We start from the raw sequence: 23,573 nt of genomic DNA, 5'->3' as shown, positions 1-23,573 counted from the left end.
AGCCAAAAATAAATAAGTAAGTAAATTTATTAAAAAAAAAAAAAAGAAAGAAAGAAAAAAAGACTGAAATCTAACAGTAAAATACCTGCTTAAGTGACACATTATAATAATTCACCTAGGAAAAAACCTACAGCTTAACAGCTGAAACTAAAATCCTACCAAATTTCCTGACATTAAATTCAGGAAGTAATTCAATTACAATTTACTGTACCTACAAGGTAATATGGATAAAATATGAACCCTAAAATTCTTACTTTAACCTATTTTTTCAGTCTCTGATTTATCAAGTGGATTTCTATAAACTGAGGTGTTCAAGTAGCCCTCACTTCCACCATCAGAACAGGCTGCTTACCCTAGCAGAGCTGTGTATCTAGAGAAGGCACTTCAGTTTGTCATTTTTGAGATGCTTTCTCCTGCTTATATGTGGATTTGTATATTACCACATTATCCTGGTTGGGTTGTTTGCTCTTTTGTTGTTATTGTATAATCATTTTACTGCCTTCTCTTCTCACCAATGCTTTCTACTGGCTCATCCAAGCAATCAGTAAACTCTAAGGAAAAAGAAAGACACTATGTGCCAAGTTAATTCTGGGATGGTCTAAGATTTTTTTTTAATACTTCAAAATATGATAGATTAAGCAAAATAACCAAAAAGGTAAAAAAGAAATTATGGAGAGTTCTTAAGAGACTGCACAAATAGGTAATAAAGTGGCATTGGAATACTCAGAATTCAAAGTAGAATCTAAACAAAAGGATCTGGATGTCCCATTAGACCATTACTGAAAAAATTCTTCAAGTATAACTGCTATAGCTTAAACAATGTTAGGTAAAACCTTTAAAAAGGGAGAGTGTCAGGCATAATCTAGAAAGAAAGAAAATACACATACACACACGCCCCAAAACAAAAAATACTAAGCTTATCCTCATAAAAACTGATGTAAGTACACATCAGACATACGTGACATGTCTTCAAACTAATAAGTTAACTAAAATTACAGGAGAAATGAGAGGACTGCCAGAATAAGAAAGTCTAAAAAGACTGTTATTCTTCAGCTTGAAAAGGTAAAAGCAGACAATAGACATAGTCAAAATCTAAAAGATTGTAAGCAGCATGAACTCCTGGGGGCACACTTTTAAAAGAGAATAAAAATGATTTAAGGAGAAATAAAAGGAATTATATCTTCACTCAAACGGTAAAAGAAGCAGACAAGACAATACTAATTCAAAGCGTTTGATCAAATGTCTAAAACAGTGCTTCTCTGTCTCTGAAGGATCCTATTTTTCTTTATTTCAAATCTGTTACAGATCAACATTTTCTAAGATAAAATAAAAATGAATTACTAGAAAAATGATCTTATATTTGGATGTTGTGACTATCAAACTGCTACAAAAATTTCTTCCTTCTTACCTTCAATTTCTTTACTTATCCCTTCACAGACCTGCAATAAAGTCCACAGATGATACTTTTAGAAGCACTGGTCTAAATAACTAAGAATGAAGGTAAAGGGGCCTATCATATATTCCTGACACATAACTGGGAGTTCTTGCTGACAAAATATAAGGTCATGCGTTTGAGAAATATTTATAATTGCCCCCTTCCCACGTGAAATAATAAAGGTCTAACTGCTCAGATTTCCCCAGCTTACCCTCCACTTTATCGTGAGTAAGAAGAAATAGAGCAGAACTCAATGAAAACATACTAGATCATACCAACAGATAAATTATTTGATTTTTAAAAAACTTCTCTTTAAGATTTTATTAGACTAAACAAAAACTGTTTTTTATGTACTTAAGTATAGTAGTACTTAAGTAGAGTAAGAAAAATGTCAATAAAAATTTGAAAGTAAGATTTAGAGCAAATAGTTTGCATTGGAGAATTACCTGCAACACAAGACCTCAAATATTTGAGGAACAATTTAGCGAAACTACCAATAAAGGAATGAAAAAAATCCATTATCCAACTAGACTACAAAAATAGAAGAAAACTTTTAATAATACTATAGTAAGGTGATCACAATAAGGTTTATAAGTATTAAAAGGATATGCTTTGGTTCTTTTAAAAGAGATATCTTCAGTCTCATGTCTCCACCTTCCAGCAAAATTTTAAAATGCCACTTGATTGTACTCACTGTAAAAATAAAAGGGGGAAAATATAGAATCTGCATTAAAAACAAACATATATACACAAAAAATTAAAAGTAAACAAAACATCTTAGCACCCCAAGGACACCAAAACACTTTCAATCCTGCTGGCAACAAATACATGGAAAGAGGAAGAAAACTAGTCAGTGTGCTAATTCTGGCAAGTGAGTGATGGAGGCCTTGGGTTGGATGCCGGAAGTCCTCTACAACCTGCCTAAAACAGTCCTACATGTACAGAACGCCACTAAATCTGGCCAGGTAAATAATTTCCAAGGGCTGCCCTGAGACCTAATCAAAAGATTTTTTAAACTGGGAACTGTTCAATGGCAGATCAATGTTGGTCCTGTTGAATGGATACACAATAAAATAAATTCCAAAGGTCTGATCGAGGGCTAAGATACATATTTTGAGCTTTAGTTATAGAACCCACATGGGAATACTATGACATCATCAACCTAGTGATCCAATCTGAGATTTACATTCTGTTGGATGTAGATACACTGCCCAACAGTTATGGTTGCCATGGTGGCAAAGTGAAAAATAAGCGAGTTATTTAAAAGAGAGGTAATAAATCTATTATAAAAGCTATATAAAAATCACAATGTAAATAGCAAACAAAAATTTAGAAAAACAAGAGTAACACACTCTCAAATAATCATGCTATCAAAAGATACAAATCAAGAAAATGCTAAATTGTCGGAATCCAATTTATAGTTGTGGGATTCTTTCTGAGTAATATCACTAGCCTAGAGAAAAAAATAAATGAAAGTGTAATTAAAGGAAAAAAATGCTCTTCACCAAGTAGAAAATTACTGCTAACTACATCAAAGAAGGTGTGAATTATAGATAAGAATTCAGTGGGCCTACCTTAGATAATTTCTCATTCTCTCAAATCCAGAAGACTTTTAGATTGGCAAGGTGCTAAATACAGCTTTATCTCAAAGCACCTTTTTCACTTATTGTACTCATAAATTTGTGAGAATGGGGAGAAAATTGTTAAGACCACAGAAAAAAATCTGAAGTTTTCTATCCAGTCAATATGCAGCTAAGGTCAGAAACCTCTCTCTTCCAGTTCATTTAACAGATTTATGTTCAACTTTAAAAGTATGAATCTGTGTATAGCGTCCAGAGCAAGAAAACAATTTCTCCTAGGCACACTTCTAAGGTTCACTTTTCGTCCTTAGGAGTTTTAGCACCTTTCTCAAAACTACTTCCTTCTTTCTATCAGACCTCCTTCAATTAGAGGGGGGAAAAATGTAAATACATGCTGCTTTTTCACAATAATTCAAATTCACCCAGCTTATAAGGATTTTAAAAGAATAAAGGCAGATAACTTGTTGATTCTGGAAATAAGAAACAACATAATAGACAAGAAAAAATATATATATAGTCTGAATATACAACTACATTCAGAAACTTTAAAGGCATGATGTAGCCTATATCAAAATACCTCAAAGTGCTGAAATCCATAATAATTAGGAATCATTCCTCACCAAAAGAAATCATTATCCCATATAAGTAGTAAATGCAGTATGTTTTTCATGAGAAAGTAATCTGCAACTATTCAGAAACGTGGTGCCAAGGAATCAGAGAAAGAGGAGGCTGGCATCCGAACATTGGGAAGATTCTCTTTTGCTCAGAAAGCTCTTCCCCATCCATCCTATTTAGCTGAGGTCATCTGCATAAAGGATATGGGCATTCTGATGTGAGACTGAATAGAGGAATAAAGGAGAAGTAGTATTAGAGCACAGCCAATTCAGGGAAGTGCAGAGCTGCCTGGGGATGCACTGAGGTGTTTTTATCTGCCCAAAAGCCTTGGTCACCAAGGATCTGACTAGTCAGTGGTAGGTGGGGTGGGAGGGGGAATAAAAGAAAATTTCTAGAGCATTGAAAAATCTATTTTGCAACTTTATATAGGCAGAAGACAGGAGCAACTATGCCTTTGCTACTAAAAATCATTTATAAGCTGTCTTTGGTCCAGCGTGGGTTAACATTCATGGCACTTAAGAGGAAAAAATATGCCCAGGAAATCCGATCACCAAACTACCAAAATATACTCCAAATCTGGCCACTTCTCAGTACTGCCATCATAAGTCTAAAGCCACCATCATCCTCAATTATTTCAGTAGGTCCAGAACTGATCTTCCTGTTCCTACATTTACCCTTCAAACTCTTCTAAATACAGTAGCTAGTTATGCTTTTAAATCATTAATGCTAAGTCAGATCATGAAGGCCAGTATGGCCAATACAGAGTGAGTGAAGGGGATGGCAGGAAATTGGGGAAGAGGAGGGAGGGACACAGATCACATAGAGGTGGGAAAACCACAATAAAAGCTTCATTTTTTTTCTTCTAAATGAACAGAGAAGCCAGTAGAGTGATAATATCTGACTTATATTTTTTAAAGTGTCACTATGGATGACACTATGGATGGTATGACCAAAAAAAAGCAAACATGAGCAACACTGGAAGCAGGGAGGCCAGTTAGGATTTCAATGATCCAGAAGAGAAATGAAAGTGGATTCATGAGGAAGGCAGTAGTGGTGCAAATAATATGAAGTAGTCATATTCTGAATATATTTTGAAAGAAGATTCCACAGGATTTGTTGATGAATTCAGTTTAAGAGAAAGAGGAGTCAAAAATGACTCTAAAGTTTCAACAGGTACAAAAGAGTTGCCATTTACTGAAATGAAGAAAACTAAGGGAAGAACAGGTTGAAAGGGATGATATAAAAACTCTGTTTGGGGTATGCTAAGTTTAAGGTGCCTATTAGATATCCGAATGAAGAATTCAAGGAGAAATTGGATATACGAGTCTGGAGTCAAGCAAGAGGTCAGAGCTGGTGATATCATTGAGATGTCAGTTTGAGGGTTATCAGCACAAAGATCATGTTCAAAGCCATGGGATGAGACTACCCAGCAGAACTTGAAAAGGTAGTAGCTTCAATGGCCTAGAAGTCCTACTGAAGCCTGAAGAATTGTCAGCATTAAGCTTCTAGAGGAATTAAACTAGAGAAAGACAAGTGGAGATATACAATGAGATGCTTAAAACAGATTTTGGGGGAGAGTATAGATATTGGTAAGGATGAAGTAGGTTAAGCCTGTCAAAGTGGTTGGCCAAGGTCAAGGTAACTGAGAGGCCAGGGGATGGAAGAATTGATTTCAGGATGTTAAATCACTGAGAATAATGACAAGAATAGTGGTGGAGATAGACACAGTTACCCAGGTGCTAAAATACTATTCACTGAATGAGGAAAAAAGAAGAGATCTGTAGATGACTACAAAAAGGCAGAGTAGATAACGGTTTGATCTCACAAGACTTATCTCAAAGGGACTAAGGGATTGTAGAGAGGAAAGGGGAAGACAGTCAGTTGTGCAGAAACACTAATGAGAAACAAGGCCCTCTGACACATGGGAGTCTGGAAGGCAAAACAACCTCCATTTGAAACAGCCAAGAGGAAAGCAGATTCCTTAGGAAACAACCAGATTTAAGTTAGACTGTGAAGTTAAAGGGGAAAACTATGAAGTTTTAGAGTAAAGGTTGAGAACACAGATTTGGCCAATGACATACTGTGAGTTCCAAAAGGTAGAGTAGTAGGATTTAAATGGTGAAGAGCTAAGAGTTTGGGACAGATGGTGGGAGATGGTAAAAACAGCCAGCTGTTCTCTTTCATTCATCCCTACTTCTGTGGTAGAAGAATCTGAATTTTTGCTGCATACCTGGCCATCCAGAATAAAGATTACATTTCTCAACTGCCCTTGAAACTGGGTGTAGCCACATAGGACATTAACAATTCTTAAACCCAATGGGGATATTACAACACCATCAACCTCGTGGCCCAATCTGGAACTTATATCTTGAGGGGGGTAGATAACTCTACCCAACAGTATTGGTTACCCACAGTGGTAATATGAAAAGTAAATGAGTTACCTCTTATAAAATCCACACTACTACCTCTTATAAAAGTTATATAAATCAGCATTATTGGCAAATAAAAACTTGGAATTTAAGAGTAACCCTCTCCCTGCCATGCCATCAAGACCGTATATATAGCAGCAACAAGACAGAAGGAACCAAGATTCTTGACCTTGTAAAGAGTCCTATCAGTCCTATTTAGCCTTTTAAGTGATAGAAAATAAAGTTTTATCATGTTTAAGTTACTGTCATCAACAGCTAAATCTAATAATGAACTAATGCAGGGAATTAAGAGCCTTGAATGTAGAGACAGAGGGAAATAGGGTTGTAAGGTATGATGGAATAGTCCCAATCGTCGAATAAAGGAAGGTGTATAATCAATTTAAATTGTAGCCTTCTTCCTGAACTGTTCTCTTAGGTGGTTTGTAGTGTTGATGAAGAGTTTTATAAGACAGGAAAGGGCAGTCTTGCTAGGACCACATGTAACTCTGTGGGAATTCCTTTTCAATCCTGCTAATAAGGTTGTTAGGATTTACTTTAATAGGCAGTTTAGGGAGGGAAAGGAATTGTAGAGTTATAGAGGGAATAAATATCCCCAACCTTTTCTCCTAATTTCCCTAACCTTAAACTGTGCACTCATCCTTGTACCTCTGCTGTATCTATACTCACTGCCATGGTGATCTCACCCAGTTTCATGGCTTAATATAAGATTAAATTTATTGACTACCTAGTGACAACTCCCAATTTCATATCTCCAGTTCAGACCTCTGCACTGAATTCCAGACTTTTTAGCTAACTGATTATTTGACAACTCTATTTGAATGTGTGACACCTAAAAACTTAAGATCCAAATCAAACCCCTGATCTTTCCTCCAACTTTGCTCCTCCCACAGCCTTACCCATCTCAGTAAATGGCAATTCCATCCTTCCAGTTGCACAGGCCAAAAACCTTGGAATAATCACTGACTCTTCTCTCACATTCCAAATCCAATTTGTAAAAAACAAAACCTGTATGATCTATCTTCAAAATACCTGACTTTCATGACCCCCACTACTATGGCTCCAGTCCAAGGTGCCATCACCTGTTAACCTGAACTATAATAGCCTCCTAGTTGACCTCCTAACCCCTCACAATCTATGCTCACCATAGCAGCCAAAGTGAATTTTAAAATAGGTCATGGTGCTTCTCCACTCAAAACTCTCCAATGGCTTCCTGTCTCACTCAGAGTTAAAACAAAGGTGTTTTTTTGTTTTGTTTTGTTTTGGCTGCATTGCGTCTTCGTTGCTGCGCACAGGTTTTCTCTAATTGCAGCGAGCAGGGGATACTCTTCACTGCGGTTTCCAGGCTTCTCATTGCAGTGGCTTCTCTTGTTGCAGAGCACGGGCTCTAGGCACGCAGGCTTCAGTAGTTGTGGCACACGGGCTCAGTTGTTGTGGCCAGCAGGCTCTAGAGTGCAGGCTCAGTAGTTGTGGCGCATGGGCTTAGTTGCTCCACGGCATGTGGGATCTTCCCAGACCAGGGCTCAAACCCATGTCCCCTGCATTGGCAGGCAGATTCTTAACCACTGCACCACCAGGGAAGCCCCTGAAACAAAGGTCTTACAATGGTGTTCAAAGCCTTTATTGATCTGGACTCGTATCGTGATGGTTAATCTTATGTGTCAGCTTGGCTGCAAGATGGTGCCGTTATTTGGGCAAACACAAGACTAAATGTTACTATAAAACTATTTTTTAGGGTTTCCCTGGTGGCGCAGTGGTTGAGAGTCCACCTGCCGATGCAGGGGACACGGGTTCGTGCCCCAGTCTGGGAAGATTCCCACATGCCGCAGAGTGGCTGGGCCCGTGAGCCATGGCCACTGAGCCTGCGCGTCGGGAGCCTGTGCTCCGCAACAGGAGAGGCCACAACAGTGAGAGGCCTGTGTACCGCAAAAAAGAAAAAAAAAAAAAAAAACAAAACTATTTTTTTAGAGATGATTAAAACTGACAATCAGTTGAAGTAAGTAAAGCACATCACCCTGCATAATTTGGGTGGGCCTCATCCAATCAGTTGAAGGCCTTAACAGCAAAAACCAAGATTTCCCAAAGAAGAAGGAATTCTGCTGCCAGACTACAGCACAGAAATTTTGCCCAAGTTTCCAGCCCTAAGACTAATGACTTCAACATTAACTCTTCTTTCTCTGGAGAGCCCTAATAGACCACATCATTTCTCTGACCTCATCTCCTGTTTCCTCTCTCTTTTCACTCAAACTGCTCCAGGCACACTAGGCTCTGCGTTTTTCTTCTTACATACTATGTAAGAAGTATGTTTGGGGGCAAAGGAGAAGGAACCAGTGGACAGGGATTGATTGGCAGTACTATAGAAACAGAAGATAACTAAGACAGCATGGTCCCCTATGAAGTCATTTGATCAAGGACACTGATAATGGGGTACTTCTTTTTGTAAACACATATAAATTGACAGTTCACAGAAACATAAATACAGATGGTCAGCGGGCAATCAAAAACATGAAATAAGTCACAGCCTCAATTTTAATTAAAGAAATGAAAATGAAAACAACTAGATACCATTTTTCTGTTGTCAAAGTGGCCAAAGGCAAAAACCCAGCCAGAACCCAGCCCTGGCATACAGAGAAAGAGTTAGTCACATACATTATTGAAGAGCAGGAAAACTGGTGCTAACGGTCATTGATTCTTTTGTTCCGCCCCCCACCAACACTTTTGACTACATTTTCTACCTTTGGGGAATTTCCTACCTTATAAATAAAAAACCAATTATTTCCTCTCTAGCCCTCCTTACAGCTAGGACATAGGCAAATTACCTAGGCTTTGCCAATCTGACACATCTGTCATATTTTGAGTTAGAAGCTACTGATTCAAAAGAAGTATATATAAGGAATCTACCCTGGGAAGAATTCCTAGTCATAGGAATTTGTCATATACATATAAATGTACACCAAGATACATATACAAACTATACAAGCCTATTTATTACAGAACTCTATACAGTACTATCAAAAACTAGAAATTTAAATATTCATCATAGATTACACATGCATGTTCCAGATATAAGTATTTACAACATGGAACAGAATTAGAACCAAGAAAATAGAATTAAGAATTAATGTTAAGGATTAGACTTAACATTATGCTAAATGAAAGAAGTCAGTCACAAGAGGGCAGATACTATATAATTTCCCTTATATGAAGTACATAAAGTAGTCAAATTCATAGATACAAAATGTAGAATGGTGGTTGCCTGGACGGAAGGAGGAACAGGGAGTTTCTATCTAATGGGTACAGAGATTCAGTTCGGCAAGATGAAAAGAGTTCTGCAGATGGATGGAGGTGACAATAGCACAACAATATGAATGTACTTAATGCCACTGAACTGTACACTTAAAAGTGGTTAAGATGGTTTACAAAAAGAGAAAAAAGAAATGAATTAGATTTAAGAAATGAAACTAAAACATAAAAGCACTAACAAAATGAGAAAAATTTTAGGCAAGAAAGAGGGAAGGTATGACTTGTCAACAAGAATGTACCTATAGATAAGAGGTAGCAGAAAGCCTACGAAGTAAACAAGAATGTGAAGGAGAGATAAGAAATCCAAGAGCTAGATCACAAGTGCATTTATACCAAGTTCTGTTTGGGTCATTTGCATATTGTCTAACCCTTGGGTGTTGATATTAACAGTTGAAATTAATGGTTTGCTGATGACTACCCAAGGCCCTATTTTTAGAAGTACGATTTTTATCAACAATTTTCCAAATTGATAGCTCTGATTAGACTCCTATGTCTCTTTTCCAGTAAAGAGAGGAGGGAGAGAGAAACAGATCTTTTATTCAGATTGGTCCCATCATAAAACCACTTGAAGACTAGAGCTGAGATCTCTTATACGGCAGGGAAGGCAGCAGCAGGTTCACCATTTCCAGGGACAGGTTATTCAAACACCTAACAAGCAATGGAACAGGTTTACGAACGGCAGTATAGTTCACTTACTAAAGACCTCCAACCTCCATGCCACTCCACTTCCTGTAGGTATCTGAAGTGTATGTATTGATATATGCAGTGGTATTTACATTTCCTTGCAATTTTAGCTAAATTAGAGCTAGCTCTTGCCAACCATACTTTAATATTATTCACATTGGTTATATTTATAATCCTTTTGCAGGACGGCCTAATAAATTCTAGCCAATAAACCATGTTATTCACAAATTTAAAAATAAGTAGTCGTCTTTAATTCGTCCTTTTAATTCATCAACTAGCATAGAAAAAAATTACACTCAACTGATAAACTAGAGTGCTGTACAACTATTTAAAAAATGAGATGAATCTATATGTATTGATACAGAAAGATGTCTATAATATGTTAAATGACAAAAACAAAGTATACAGCAGTATTATATAACTCAATCCCTTTTGTGTTAAAAAAAAAAAGGGAGGAATATATATTCAAGTTATTGGATACTAAAACATTCTTCTCGGAAGATATGCAAGACACTTAACGGAGACCTTCATGAGGTTAGGGACACTGGGGTGAGAAGGCACTCTTTTAATTTTCATTTTATATGTTTTTATACTGTTTGATGTTTTTATCATGTTCATAATATTTTATCTATACATTTATATTTTTAATATAGAATTATCTGAATGATAGGATTATGGCCCAATTTTGCTTTCTTCTTTATGCATTTCTGCATTAAAAAAAAAACCTAATAAATGTTATTTTTCGTAAGATCACCATTCTCATTCTCTTTGCAGTTTCTACTGCATTTGACCCACTTCTTATTGAAACTCTCAGCTAGAGATCTTCCAAATACTGCACTTTGTTTTCTTCTGTATACAAAATGGGGTTAATAATGCCTACCTCACAGGTTGGTTATGATGATTAAATGAGATAAAGTAGACATGAGGTTAAAAAAAAAAAAGGCATCTTACAAATGTCCAGTAGAGTGCCTGAAACATAGTAAGAACTTAATAACTGTTAGCTATTTATAGTGAAAATTGGTGTTTTTGTCACCCTTCATATATTCACTCTTTTCCTAGCTACAAAGAATTTCTTCTTGGAGCACCACTTCCTCACTCTTAGCCATATGGCTTCAGTGGAGCTAGCATGAGACCTAGGCTTAAGTCAATTAGAGATCTCCAATAGAAACTTTTATTTAACTAAAAGATGGGGAAGAAAGACACTTCTTAACCCCCAGGTCTTTAAGTTTAGGAAATTTGAGGCTAGAGTTACTGTAACACCTTACCACGGCAAGGGGAGAGCCTGGAGGTGTCAGAGACCACTACGTGAAGCCTGAGAATAATGCCAAGACAAGGAAATGCAAAGCAGAACAAAGAAAGAAGCACAATCCTAGTGTGTTTGTTTGAACACTGAATCCAGTTATACTCACCTAACTTTTTGGTTATGGAAGTTAATTTTTTTTTCTCAAGACAATTTGGATTGGATTTTCTGTCACTTGTAATCTACAAAGTCCTCCCTGAGACATTACTATAATTATTTCTTCTTCCTATATTCTAAGAATGTACATTCTCTAGTGCTATCCTCTCTCTACTCACAACCTTAAAAATCTAATCTATTTTTAGTGTCCCAACTATTCTTGTAACTCTATCTCACCCTATTTTCTCTTCTGAACTATATTCTCCACCTCTAATGCCCACTGTATATACCTTTCCTAATCTCAACCTATATGAATAAAAACAAACTCATTTTTCAAAACAGTCCATCCCCCAAAACTGCTCCATTTCCTCACTTCCCATTTTTTTCTATGTTAAGATAGGTGAGAGTTTCAACAAGACTGGTGTTCTAGGGGGCTTATATTATCAAGAGGAATATTCATTACTATCTCTCCTGTCTCTATATCCAATTTATTCATCTTGAACAATATTCTCTAAGTATTTATACATTACTTACATAAATTCATGTTTATTCATTTTGATCTATTATTTAATGTCTAATTAATCCAAATATTCACAATTAATTACAAACTTTGTTAATATTTTAAACATTTACCCACAAATCTAATTTCAGACTTTATGAAATGCTGTAACCACGTTAGAAATGCTGTAACCACATTAGAAGGTAGACAAAACACATATTATTATAATGATGACAAAATCTAACTATGCACTTAAAGAATTGCAAATGTTAATTTTAATTCTATTCCAATTTTTCCCCTTGAACTTATTCTTATTTCTTCCTGTGGGGTAGAACTTTTTGAAATATAAAAAGTAAGCGTTCTCTTCTCAGACTGCCTGAAATTATAGATAATGGTTGTTAGTAGATGATTTTGGACCAGAAAGATGAGACTTGGTTATACTTTCCAAGATCATTGTAACCTAGTCCATCCCAATTGGACCAGCTTCTTTTTATCCAAAGTACTGGCAGGGATCAATCAAGTCTTTATTTCTTGTGATCCTAATCTCTTCTCAAATCACTTCTTCACTTTTTCTGAGTGCCCTACTTTCACTCTAGATTTGTCTCCACTGTAGCTGTTTGTTATGAATTTCTTTCCTATGTTATACAACCTGGTTTAAGTCTGCTTAAAAAATATTTATTCTGAGTGGAGCATGGTTAGGTTCAACTAAATCTAAAGCTATTGGTCACTTTATTGATTTACTGAAATTACATTTCTTATCAGTCACTAAGACCAATCATTATTTAAAGCAACCATCAAAGGCAGTAAAACTAGGATTTATTTGTGACTTATCTTTCTTATCGCCTCATCACTAATCCAGGGATTCATAAAAAATAGAATCTGACTAACTTTAAGGGTTCAGACTCTTAACCATTAAAACCTACAAAAGCTATAGATTTTCCCCCAAAATGTGTCCAGATTTTTACCTTTCTACTGCGTAGGCACCTCCTACATGGAGGACTGGACAGTAATAATCCAACTAAGCCATGCCTGATCTCAGTCTCTTTCCCTTTTTACACATCCCACATAACTACTGTTAATTTTTTTTTTACCAAGTCATTCCTTAGCTCAAAATTTTTCTAATATTTTGAAAACATCCTTGACCTGGCTTTCAAAACCCTTCATAAACTAATCTTCTAACTTGACATCCCATTATTCATCCTTAGCACATACCCTAATAAGGTCAATGTCATAAACACAGCAGTACCAAATGCATATAGTGTGTGTGCTAGACAATCATAAACAATCCTATGAGGTAGGTATTATATGCTGGTTTTATAATAAAAAATCTCAGAGATTGATTAATTGAGTAAACTGTCTAAGCATGTAGCTAAAAAAATGATGAGATTTGGGACTCTTGTTATCTGTTACATCTTTCTACTACATCATGCTGTCTCCCATATACATAACTCAATTTGGTCTAGTCTTTGCTTTTTTCATGGTTAATATCTCTCCAACTCAGTTGTAATAGTGTTTTACAGACTGCAAAATTCCAAAAGATTCCAGATGTTTTCAAAGAGAACTGATTGCTACATTTTCTTGTACACCTACCAGCCAAATTTTTTTTTCACTAAGCTTTATTGTCTGTAGTTTGTCTTATGAAAACAATAATTTTTTTCAACTTATATTACCTCAAATATAAAGGTATATTACAATATCAAGTCAATGTTTATTCAAATCACACCAGTCTCCCAACCTCACCAAATTCTTACACTTGAGGGGAGTGTCCTCCACACCTCCTCTTGAGAAACACTGAACCTGAATATGCTCCTCAGGGCAAGAGTCATACTTACTTACTTAGAATGACAATGTAAATTCATTCATAAAGCAGATATACTGGGGCTTGAGTATGCCAAGTCCTAAGTCTACAAAAGTTAAAAGGGGGAATAAAAGAGGCTCCCAGTTCTCAATGTCAAGTACTTAAGAGTTGCTGAATAAATGCTTGTTGGACATAGTCAAATCAATTAATGGTTAACATTGTGAGGGATTAGGATCACGTTTGAGAATCTGATCAAAGTTCTGGGAACACTAACTCCCCAGAAAAATTCACAAGCACCCAGAATTTTGTATACGATTTCGGGGGCGGGGGGCAGGGGAGGGGAAGTGGAGAAGAGGTGGTATGAACTCCTCTGAATTCCAATCACCTACCACCAGATCCACAAACTCCTGGCTAAAAACCTACTAGCAAAACTAAAAACCTACTAGCAAAACTAGATTCTCTGGGAACAGGTATACTTGCTTAATAATCCTGATTATGCCTGACAGTGCAATGTACACAAAAGCTACTTAAGAAATATCTGCTGATCAATAATTTTCTCATACCCAGACACCAGCAAATCGTTTCTTCCATTACAGAGTCTTTCAGACAAATGATTTTAAAAACGCGAAACCCCCTTTCACTAGTGACATTAATGACCTAACACCAATAATTCGAAATCATTATTTTGCTTTTCACTACACGATCATTCACCAATCCAGGTTTTCTCTTCTCCTTGTTACCCCTCTACTCCCTCCAAATTCAGGGCTTCCTCCTTTGCATCCCAAAAGCTACGTCCAGAGCCGCACCGCCCCCAGGGAGACGGAAAATAACTGATGCTCCACTCCGCACACACCCTCATAGCAGGGAAGGTGGATCCAGTAATGGCTACAACTTCCAAACCCTTTCCTCACCTCTCGCCTAGAAGTAAAGAGATTTACCTTAAGTGACAGGAAAGCGGTGGCGATCGTACTCACAGAAGTGGGACCAGTTACCAAGAAGCCTCGGGCCTCTCTGTCACCATAGCGACTCCTAAGAGCTAAGCTCACTCCATCTTCCCGCGATACTTCCCTGCCGGGCGTCACCCGAGCAGGCCCTAGACCCCGCCCCTCAGCGAGCTCGCCCTCTCCTTAAGGGGCGTCATTGGACGACTGAGCTTTGCCTTTAGCTGTGGGCGGAGCCTCACTCTATTTTTTTTATCTTTTTCAAAATTCTCAAAATTTTTTAAAAAATATTTTTTATAAGAGTGCTATTGCCGTAGGCCCACGGAAAACATTGTTTCGCTTTTCTTATTCACTTAATAGAAAACGTCCCCTGCCGCCTGGGTCCCGCCAGCAGTTCGCGCATGCGCGTAAGCCACCAGAAAATGGCGGCGATAATCGCCGCATTTTTTTCAAATTAGTGGTTCCCAGAAAGCATTGCGCGCATTTGTAACGAATTTCCGTTCGAGTTTGTATTTTAGGCGCCATTTTCGAGTGAAGGACCCGCAGCCGAAACACCGGTAGGAGAGGGGGTGTATGCAACCGTTTCCAACCTTGGTCTGAGTGGACTATCCGGCAGGTAAAATACTTCTTTTCCTGATCAGGTTGATCACACTCTTACTTCCTGTCCCGTCCGCGGGCTCCTGGAAAGTAGAGGCCTTGAGTTGGAGCAGCCGAAGTCTAGGCTGAGGCTGCCGCAGGGAGATTTCTCTCGCTGTCACCCCTCCCCCCTCGGCCGCTCCCCGGCAGTCGAGGCTCCCGCGCGCTTCTCCCGGGCGCCACTTCTCTGAGCCACATAAGCGTTGCTCAGGAGACTGGGGACCCGGGGGGGGGGTGGTTAGGGGGAGCCTCTCAGCCTCGCGGACCTCTTCTCAGAAATCTCGATCTTGGTCGGACTCTAGCGTGGCCCCCTGCCCGTCTCACTTCCCGCAAGGGACTAACCACCGGGTCTGAGCCCTTAACTGGTGACCTTTCGTAGTTTATTGTCCAACGGGATTCTGCCGCGGACCCCGGAGGGACAGACCCCTGCCACCTCAAGGCTATTGAACCGGAGCCGGCGCTGCCGGCTTCCGATTTGAAAATCGCGAGTGGTCGGACCCGGCCGGACTGTAGAGAGCAGACCTCAAAGACCCCGGGGCGTCCACTGCGCCGAGGGCTAAATGGCGGGGAGAGGAAAGTGGGCGGCTCGCCGCCAGTTGGTTCTTCGCTGCTCTGGGAAGAGGTGATAGATAGCCCTTCAAACGAACTCTTGTCTCTTAGAATCTGTGCGCTTGCATCCCTACCCCAGAGAGCGTGGGAATGTCCGCAAATGCTAGCGTATGGGAATTGCTTCGTTTAGAAATTACGTTAGAATAGTCTTTCACACTTATACTGTGGGCGGACGGCGGGGGTGCATTAAAAAGTAAAAAGAACCTAAGCAGTTGCTCTGTTCTTGCTTGATCCCCAAGCACGTCTAGGTTTTCCCACTTGCTTAGGACTTAAGAAAACGAATCCCGCCTTCTTGGCACTTGAGTTTTTGGTGCCTTCTTTCTCGAGGACCCGCTGGCGTTAGCGGGGTTTGACGACGGGGCTCTGGAAAACGGGTGGACGGAGTTTTCCCCGAGTGGGACGGGGTGGGGAGCTGAGCCCGTCTCACCGGGAGGGGGTGGGGGGAACGTACCGGCACTGGCCCGCGGCCCGACTTGCTCCCGGCTCTCCCTCGGCCCCAGCGACCATGCCCCGTAAAGGCACCCAGCCCTCCACCGCCCGGCGCAGAGAGGAAGGGCCGCCGCAGTCCCCGGACGGCGCCAGCAGCGACGCGGAGCCCGAGCCGCCTCCCGGCCGCGCGGGGAGCCTCGCGCCTGCCACCGCAGGTGAGTGGCCCTTCGCGACGTCGCGGGCAAGCGCGGGGGAGACCCGGGTGCATCCGCGCCCAACCCAGGACTGGCTGGTGTTCTTGGGCGCGGACAAGAGGGGCTGCGAGGTTGACATCTGAAGGTCAGGTAGAGCCGCTCAAGAAAGCGATTTGGCGATTTTCACAGATTAGACAATGTGCAATCGGTGTAACGGTGCCGGAGGGGATGGGGGCGAGTAAATAGCTTCAATTCTGAATTTCTGTTCATTGTCTTCTATTTCCACGGAAATCGACACGGTCAGCCAGGAGCTAGTGGACTGGTTTTCAGACAGAGTCAGCCTGACTGTAATAATAATGATGAAAAGTTTCTTGACCCTGTAACTTCACCTTCGTGGTCTTAAATTGCTAAGATAAGATGATAATTTACTCGAAACTACCGTAGCTTTTGTGAGTCCAGGAACTGAATGACATGAAACCCCTGTGACAGTGTCTCTAGAGCTCGCGAGTGTCCAAAGTTAAGGTTCCAGGTGCTCACAGATACGGAGAGAGTTGGATCTAGAGCCTTAGGATTTAACCACCTGTTTAGACAGGGAGCAGGGAATCAAGTGGTTGTGGATTTCCCAGATTTGCATGACGATGTAGTGTTTCGGCTCCTAAAAGGTATATTTCTATAGGATTTTGTGACTGGTCGCATTTCTTTCAAGAATTTCTTTTTTGATAAAACCAAACCAAAAGATTCTCATCCCCTGTGAGTTTAGGATAATACTATATTTGAGTGAAAATACAGATTCCTACGTTTCATAAATAACATCTCTCCAGAGATGAGCAGGCAGTAGTCCTCCGAACTAATTGCACTAATGCAGGCTTTTTTCCCCTTGTTTTCCCTTTCCTTTGACTGACTTAGAGACTCCAAGTGAGGAAATAGATAATAGAAGTTTAGAAGAGATTTTGAATAGCATCCCTCCTCCCCCACCTCCAGCAATGACCAATGAAGCTGGAGCTCCTCGTCTTATGATAACTCATATTGTAAACCAGAACTTCAAGTCCTATGCTGGGGAAAAAATTCTGGGACCTTTCCATAAGGTATTTGACCTTTTTAAAATAACTGTTGTAATGCGTCTTTAGTATAAAATGTTTCAATTTTGTAGTTATTGTATTTATGCTGATTGATTAAAAATACGGTATGTTTCCTATGCTTTTAACAACTGAAATTAGCTTTTGTTTGGTTATCTTTTGGTACCTCTCTTTATAAAGTTTTCCACACTGAATAGAATTGGTGGGTTTTCTGTTTGAAAGGAGTATTTCCTCTTTAACTCTAAGAATGAATTTTGTAAAAAGTCTGAGTTAAAATTAGAATATGGTGTTATTTAAAGTGTTGAAGCTTGTGATATAAGAGACATGATATATGAAAACAGCTATCTTTAACTTTTTTTTTTTTCCTGTTTTTATGCAGCGCTTTTCCTGTATTATTGGGCCAAATGGCAGTGGCAAATCCAATGTTATTGATTCTATGCTTTTTGTGTTTGGCTATCGAGCACAAAAAATAAGATCTAAAAAACTCTCAGTTCTAATACACAATTCTGATGAACACAAGGATATTCAGAGTTGTACTGTAGAAGTTCATTTTCAAAAGATAATTGATAAGGTAAGGGACTTTGTTTAATTATTTGCAACTTCAAGTAAGGAGCACAAAGGATTTCAATACGTTGCACATTTTATTATTTTTGGCTTAAATTGGCTCGTAAAAATTAGTATATGGTTAAAGCAGAACCAATATTTATTTCATTACCTCCATGACCATATTTTCTTTTTGAGGATTGGTGGTAGTGGCTGTTAACTTAAAATATTAAAATTTTTAGCCAGGGAAATGAATTATAAGTAGCTAATAATAATGCTTACCTTTTTGGTGTAAAACATTGAGCAGTTTTAATATCCCGAGTACCAAGTAAGCATTCTTTTACTATAAATTTTGGATTCATTTTTAAAGTTATGTTTTTATTGCTTTCAGATAAGTTAACCTAAACTTGAAAATGTTAAACAGTTTGACTAAGTTTACCATCTCCCTTATTTCATTTCGCATTAAATTTAATGTTACTAGTAGTCATCTGTATAGGTGGTACGAAAGAGCTTTGCTTCAGTTTGAAGTAAGCTACCCTTTTAAAACAGGAAAGGGTAAGGTAACATGTTTGTTTTCTAGAAGAGGAGACAATTATAGGTAAAATGCCTATTTAGATTATTCACTTGGCTCTGTTGGTATTGGGGGTTTTTTTGTCTTCTATTTAATAATTAAATTTTGAAATACGTGGTTCAAAAATGACTGACTGGAACCTAAAAATGACGCCCAACATCACCAGTAGAAAACTAATTACATAATGAAATGAGGTTGTGATTTGGCCTCTAGGTCTTGTTTTGGTTTGGTTTTGTTTTTTAATTTTAATATAAACAGCTTTAAATCTACATGGTGGTATATATTTTAATTTTGTTTCTTAGTGCTTTTCTATTGTACAGTTTCGTTGGAAAGTAGATTGCCAGTAAATCAGATTTGCTTCCATTGCTTATTAATTACACTTGATTTGTGTAAATTTTAAAAACCATGATTTCAAAATGACATAGATTTTAAAGGAAAGCAAGTTTTAATGTTAAAGCAGATTTGCACTTCATTTTTTAAATTTGTTTGATTAAAAAAATAGGGGAATGTAGTTGTCAATTCTTTGCAATTTTTTTTTACCTTCAATTAATGACATATTCTTCACCCAAAAAAGGAAAAAAACTAAGCTGTATCATCCAACTACTATACCTTCCTTCCATTTTCCTCAAATCATCTCTTGCAGCTTTTTTTTAATGGACTAGTAATCTGTCAACATGGTTTAATAATTTGGGTGAGTTTGTTTTGGATACAGTGGGTTTCTTGTGCCCCTTCATCAATTCTTTTCTCAGTCGAATATGTTTTTAGGCTTGAAGGTGGGGTGTTTTCTTTTTTGTTTGTTTGGTTGCATTGACTTTTTGGTTTTTGTGATCTACGAGGAAAGAATCAAAGAACTTGAAAAATTATTTCTAATCTTAGCTAAGATTAATTCTAAGAACTATTGTCAGTTTATGTGCATATTCAATTGAAGTTCTTAAGCCATAGAATTGGTTTCAGTATGAAGTGAGTGAAATTTGGAGCAAACCTCTGACTTAATACCAACAATTGTTTTCTGGTTTTGTTTTTCCTCAAAACAGGAAGGGGATGATTATGAAGTAGTTCCTAACAGTAACTTTTATGTATCCAGAACGGCCTACAGAGATAATACTTCTGTTTATCACATAAGTGGGAAGAAGAAAACATTTAAGGATGTTGGAAATCTTCTTCGAAGCCATGGAATTGACTTGGACCATAATAGATTTTTAATCTTACAGGTAAATTTATTAAAGATATTAGAGGTTCTCTCGTTCTTCCCCCCCCCCTTTTTTTTTAAAATAAAGTGTAAGGAATTTTTCCCTATTGGATGAATCCTGTATTTTTGAGGCCTTAAAGTACTGTAGCAGCACATCATGGTTTACATACTACAGTCAAGATGCGAATCATTATTTGCTGCTCTAGAAATTTAAGGAAATTCATTCAGAACTGTAATTTCATCATCATATGCTCATTTTATGTTTGGATGGACTGACATACTTGTTCCGCTCTAGCAGCACGTAAATATTGGCGTAGTAAAATAAATATTAAACACCAATATTATTGTGCTGCTTTAGCGTGACAGGGACATAGCAACTATTTATCATTTCTGTTTGTATTTCTTTTTAAAATAACATTTTAAATGAGATTTGTTATCTTTTAATAGTTCCTTTCCTTTACTTTTGTTCTTTGTCATCTCTACTAATATTATATACTCGAAAGAAAAAACTCTATATACTTGGTGTTTCACAAATTTACCTGAGCACCTAACTGATTTAACTTTTTTTTTTTTTTAATGCTTAGAATGGTCAATTAAAAGCTTATTCAAGCTCTTTGTTTTGTTTCAAATGGCCTACTTGAACCACTTCTACTGGAAGATCAGAAAGTAACTGATATTTCATTCTTAAGTATCACAACTTTTAAAGTCTTTTTAAAGGGGTATAAAATTAAGTACCTGGTGTTAAGCTGATTTTTATTAGAAACCCTGTATTCTTTATCTGAGTAAAGATATTTTCTATCAGTGTTGTTTGGTAAGAAAAATTCCTTATCTTCTCTATGTCTTACCTTTCAAAAAAGTTCTTAGTGTAAAACATGGCTTTGTCAGACATATTAAAATTCCCTTTTGATTTGAGGCTATCTTCTTTTCCTTTGTCCTACCTACAATCACCAAGAGCATAATAATAAGAGGAAAACTATATTGTGATATAGAAATAGCTGCTAATATTCTTTAGTGTCCTGTACTACTGATTTTAAACTAACTTGGGAATTTTGGTTTGATACTAAAAGTTTGATTAGTATGACTGAGTGTTCCCAGTAAGAAACTTATAAAGTGTTAGCCTCTGTTTCCATTTTAGTCTATATTCTTCAACTGCTTTTTTTTAAAAAATGTTACTTTTAGACGTACATAGTGTATGTAGAAGGTAAAGAAATATTCTGGGATGACTTATATTAATATTTTCAGTTCATTTGTAATACTTCTATAACCCAAACTTATTTTAAAATGGATGTTGGGAAATCATCAGCAGATATATTTCTAAATAAGATTTGAATTTACATAAATGTGGGATTAAAGCTGTGTGTGTGTGTGTTTTAATCAGATTTAACTTTTATGGACTTTTGTATTCTGGGATTTGATTTTGTTAATTATGGATTAAAGATGCCCCTTTAGAATACTAAATTTGATAGTGATACCATTTTGCAGGAACCTGTCATTGTGTTTATCTTATTTGCTGTTTATTTACTGTCACGCAGGGATAATCAAAGTTTTACACCTGTGCGTAGACTCATCAAAATAGGCTGCGTTTTAACCCTTGAAAGGGTGATTTTTTTTCCCTTGATATTGCCTCTGTATACATAATTCAGTTAATAAAGGGAGCTAAATAAAGTAACTTCCCAAAGATGTAAATAAGAGTAGTTTTTAAATTGTAAACTTTATATTAAATATGTGCTTCTTAAATGCCCAGGATGCTTAAGCCATTTGTCCTCATAATAATCTCAACCTTTTTATGTCATCATAATAGTTATGTTGTTTAAATCATTTTTAATACCGAGATGAACTTTCCATGTTAACAAATTGAATTCCATTTGATTAAATTTACAGATAAGAGCCTTAGAAACTCACCTGTTAGGAAGAAGAAACAGGGATTGGACTAGATAGAACTAATGATGCCCTATTTAAAAGTTTGAGGGAAAGTGGCAGTGGTTTCTATGGATTTTTATTTAGTTCCTTATCAAAATCTTAGACTCCTGCACTAGAGATTTAAAGCATTTGAAGGTAAGTAAGAATGCAGTTTTCATTACCTTATCTCCCACTAAATAACATCTTAAAAACTAGCTGTGGTTTGGGAGGCTGGGAACTTGGAGACATCAGAATATCATCATCTAAGACATAAGTGATTACTTTGAATAAAATGTATAGGCTGTTTGGCCAGTGGTAGTGATTAACAACCTAAGTAATATAAATCCAGCTCAAGTGAAAACTTATTTTTAAGACTAAAAAGCACTAAAGTTTAGAAGTCCATAAGGGTAAACTTTTTTTTTTTTTAAGTATTTATAATGGTATAGTAGGGTCTTCAAGTAGGCAATTCTAGTATTTGAAGTCATTTAAAATTTCATCGTTGACTATTTGAATGAATTCCTAGTGAGTCACTATGCTGAGATGCTATAAATGATACAAAAATGGTAGAATTCCGTTTCTTGTCCTTAGAGGCACTTAATACACATGCCTTCCAAAAGTGTTAGATTATAATTGGCCGTTGTGCTTTTTATGTTTGTACATTTCCCTGTTTATATATACCTTGTTTGGGAGCTGTTGTCCCATTGTTGTAACTATAAGTGTAAACAAGTAGGGTTTTTTAGCTCTGTGTAGCATTTCATGGGTAGCTAGTTTTGTCACAATTTTCAACTTCATATGCTTTTTGTCTTCATATTATAAAATCTAAACTAAAATTTAAAACAACCAAATTTTTTTTCTTATTGTTTAGTAATTTGGAGATTGGATTAACTGAGATCTGAGTTGTTACCTAGTCATCTCTTCCTTTTTCTTTTCAGTATACTTCTTCTAAGCCTGGCATGACATATAAACTTATTTGGATTCTGGTCTTTTAGCCTGTAGAAATAAGTCTGTGCTATATCAAAGAATTTTAGCTTTATCAATAGTACTTTAGTTATCCAAAAGTGTCTTGTTCAACCGCCTCAACTGTATGAAAGAAAATAGGAAACTACCCCTAAGCATCCAAAATAGATAGCCAGCAGTTTACCTCCTAAAGCATTGTCCTTTCTGTTTATGCACTTAATTTAGACAGATACTAACCTCAGTCATTTGGTTTCTTGCCCTCTGTTAGTTCACAAAGAGCAATTAGAATAAAATTTATCAGAATAAGAGAAAGAACAATAACTTACATTACAGTGGAAAATGGAGAAAATAAAAATATTGCCAAGGCAAAATAAAATTTCAAAGCCTAGTAAATCTGGGCCGTTTAATTTTGATGCAAACACCCATATTTACCTCAAACCTTCAGGTCTTATTAGGAAAAAAGCTTTGTTATAGCTATATACTACAGTTTCCTGTGGTTCTTGCTTGCTAAAACTTGGATTCTGTTTCAATAAAGATAAAAAAGCATCGTACCTATTCATTCCTCTTAGATTTTTTTTTATTTTTATTTTTTTTTGCCGTACTCAGGCCTCTCACTGTCGTGGCCTCTCCCGTTGCGGAGCCCAGGCTCCAGACGCGCAGGCTCAGCAGCCATGGCTCACGGGCCCAGCCGCTCTGCAGCATATGGGATCTTCCTGGACCGGGGCACGAACCCATGTCCCCTGCATCAACAGGCGGACAGTCAACCACTGCGCCACCAGGGAAGCCCTCCTCT

The 23,573-nt window shown here is 37.5% G+C and overlaps 2 protein-coding genes across 9 annotated transcripts in view; one reads left to right on the top strand and one right to left on the bottom strand.

Moving 5' to 3' along the window:
- The window catches only part of IFT80 (intraflagellar transport 80), a 107,814-nt gene extending 93,031 nt beyond the window's left edge, over positions 1-14,783 (bottom strand). For 2 of the 7 annotated variants that reach the window (XM_027112984.1, XM_027112996.1), the window contains exon 1: positions 1,882-2,016. In XM_027112984.1, coding sequence (XP_026968785.1) covers positions 1,882-1,954 — 73 coding nt within the window. In that variant the 5' untranslated portion in view covers positions 1,955-2,016. Of the gene's footprint in view, positions 1-1,881; positions 2,018-2,044; positions 2,129-14,674 lie in introns of those variants that run through there. The other 5 variants (XM_027112969.1, XM_027113013.1, XM_027112975.1 and 2 more) reach the window with 5 other exon arrangements.
- A 76-nt stretch (positions 14,784-14,859) lies between these two features.
- SMC4 (structural maintenance of chromosomes 4) overlaps positions 14,860-23,573 on the top strand; it is a 35,214-nt gene continuing 26,500 nt past the window's right edge. Inside the window, exons 1-5 of one of the 2 annotated variants that reach the window (XM_027112943.1) lie at positions 14,860-15,293; positions 16,423-16,566; positions 17,452-17,630; positions 18,001-18,192; positions 19,770-19,946. In XM_027112943.1, coding sequence (XP_026968744.1) covers positions 16,428-16,566; positions 17,452-17,630; positions 18,001-18,192; positions 19,770-19,946 — 687 coding nt within the window. In that variant the 5' untranslated portion in view covers positions 14,860-15,293; positions 16,423-16,427. Of the gene's footprint in view, positions 15,294-16,422; positions 16,567-17,451; positions 17,631-18,000; positions 18,193-19,769; positions 19,947-23,573 lie in introns of those variants that run through there. The other variant, XM_027112948.1, reaches the window with a different exon arrangement.

Source organism: Aethalodelphis obliquidens, unplaced genomic scaffold (assembly GCF_003676395.1).
Source record: "Aethalodelphis obliquidens isolate GAN/ISIS:26980383/991018 unplaced genomic scaffold, ASM367639v1 scaffold1, whole genome shotgun sequence".
In the NCBI taxonomy this organism is placed as follows: Eukaryota; Metazoa; Chordata; class Mammalia; order Artiodactyla; family Delphinidae; genus Aethalodelphis; species Aethalodelphis obliquidens.
Note: the sequence above shows the minus strand (reverse complement) of the source record. Positions and strands in the feature narration are given on the sequence as shown.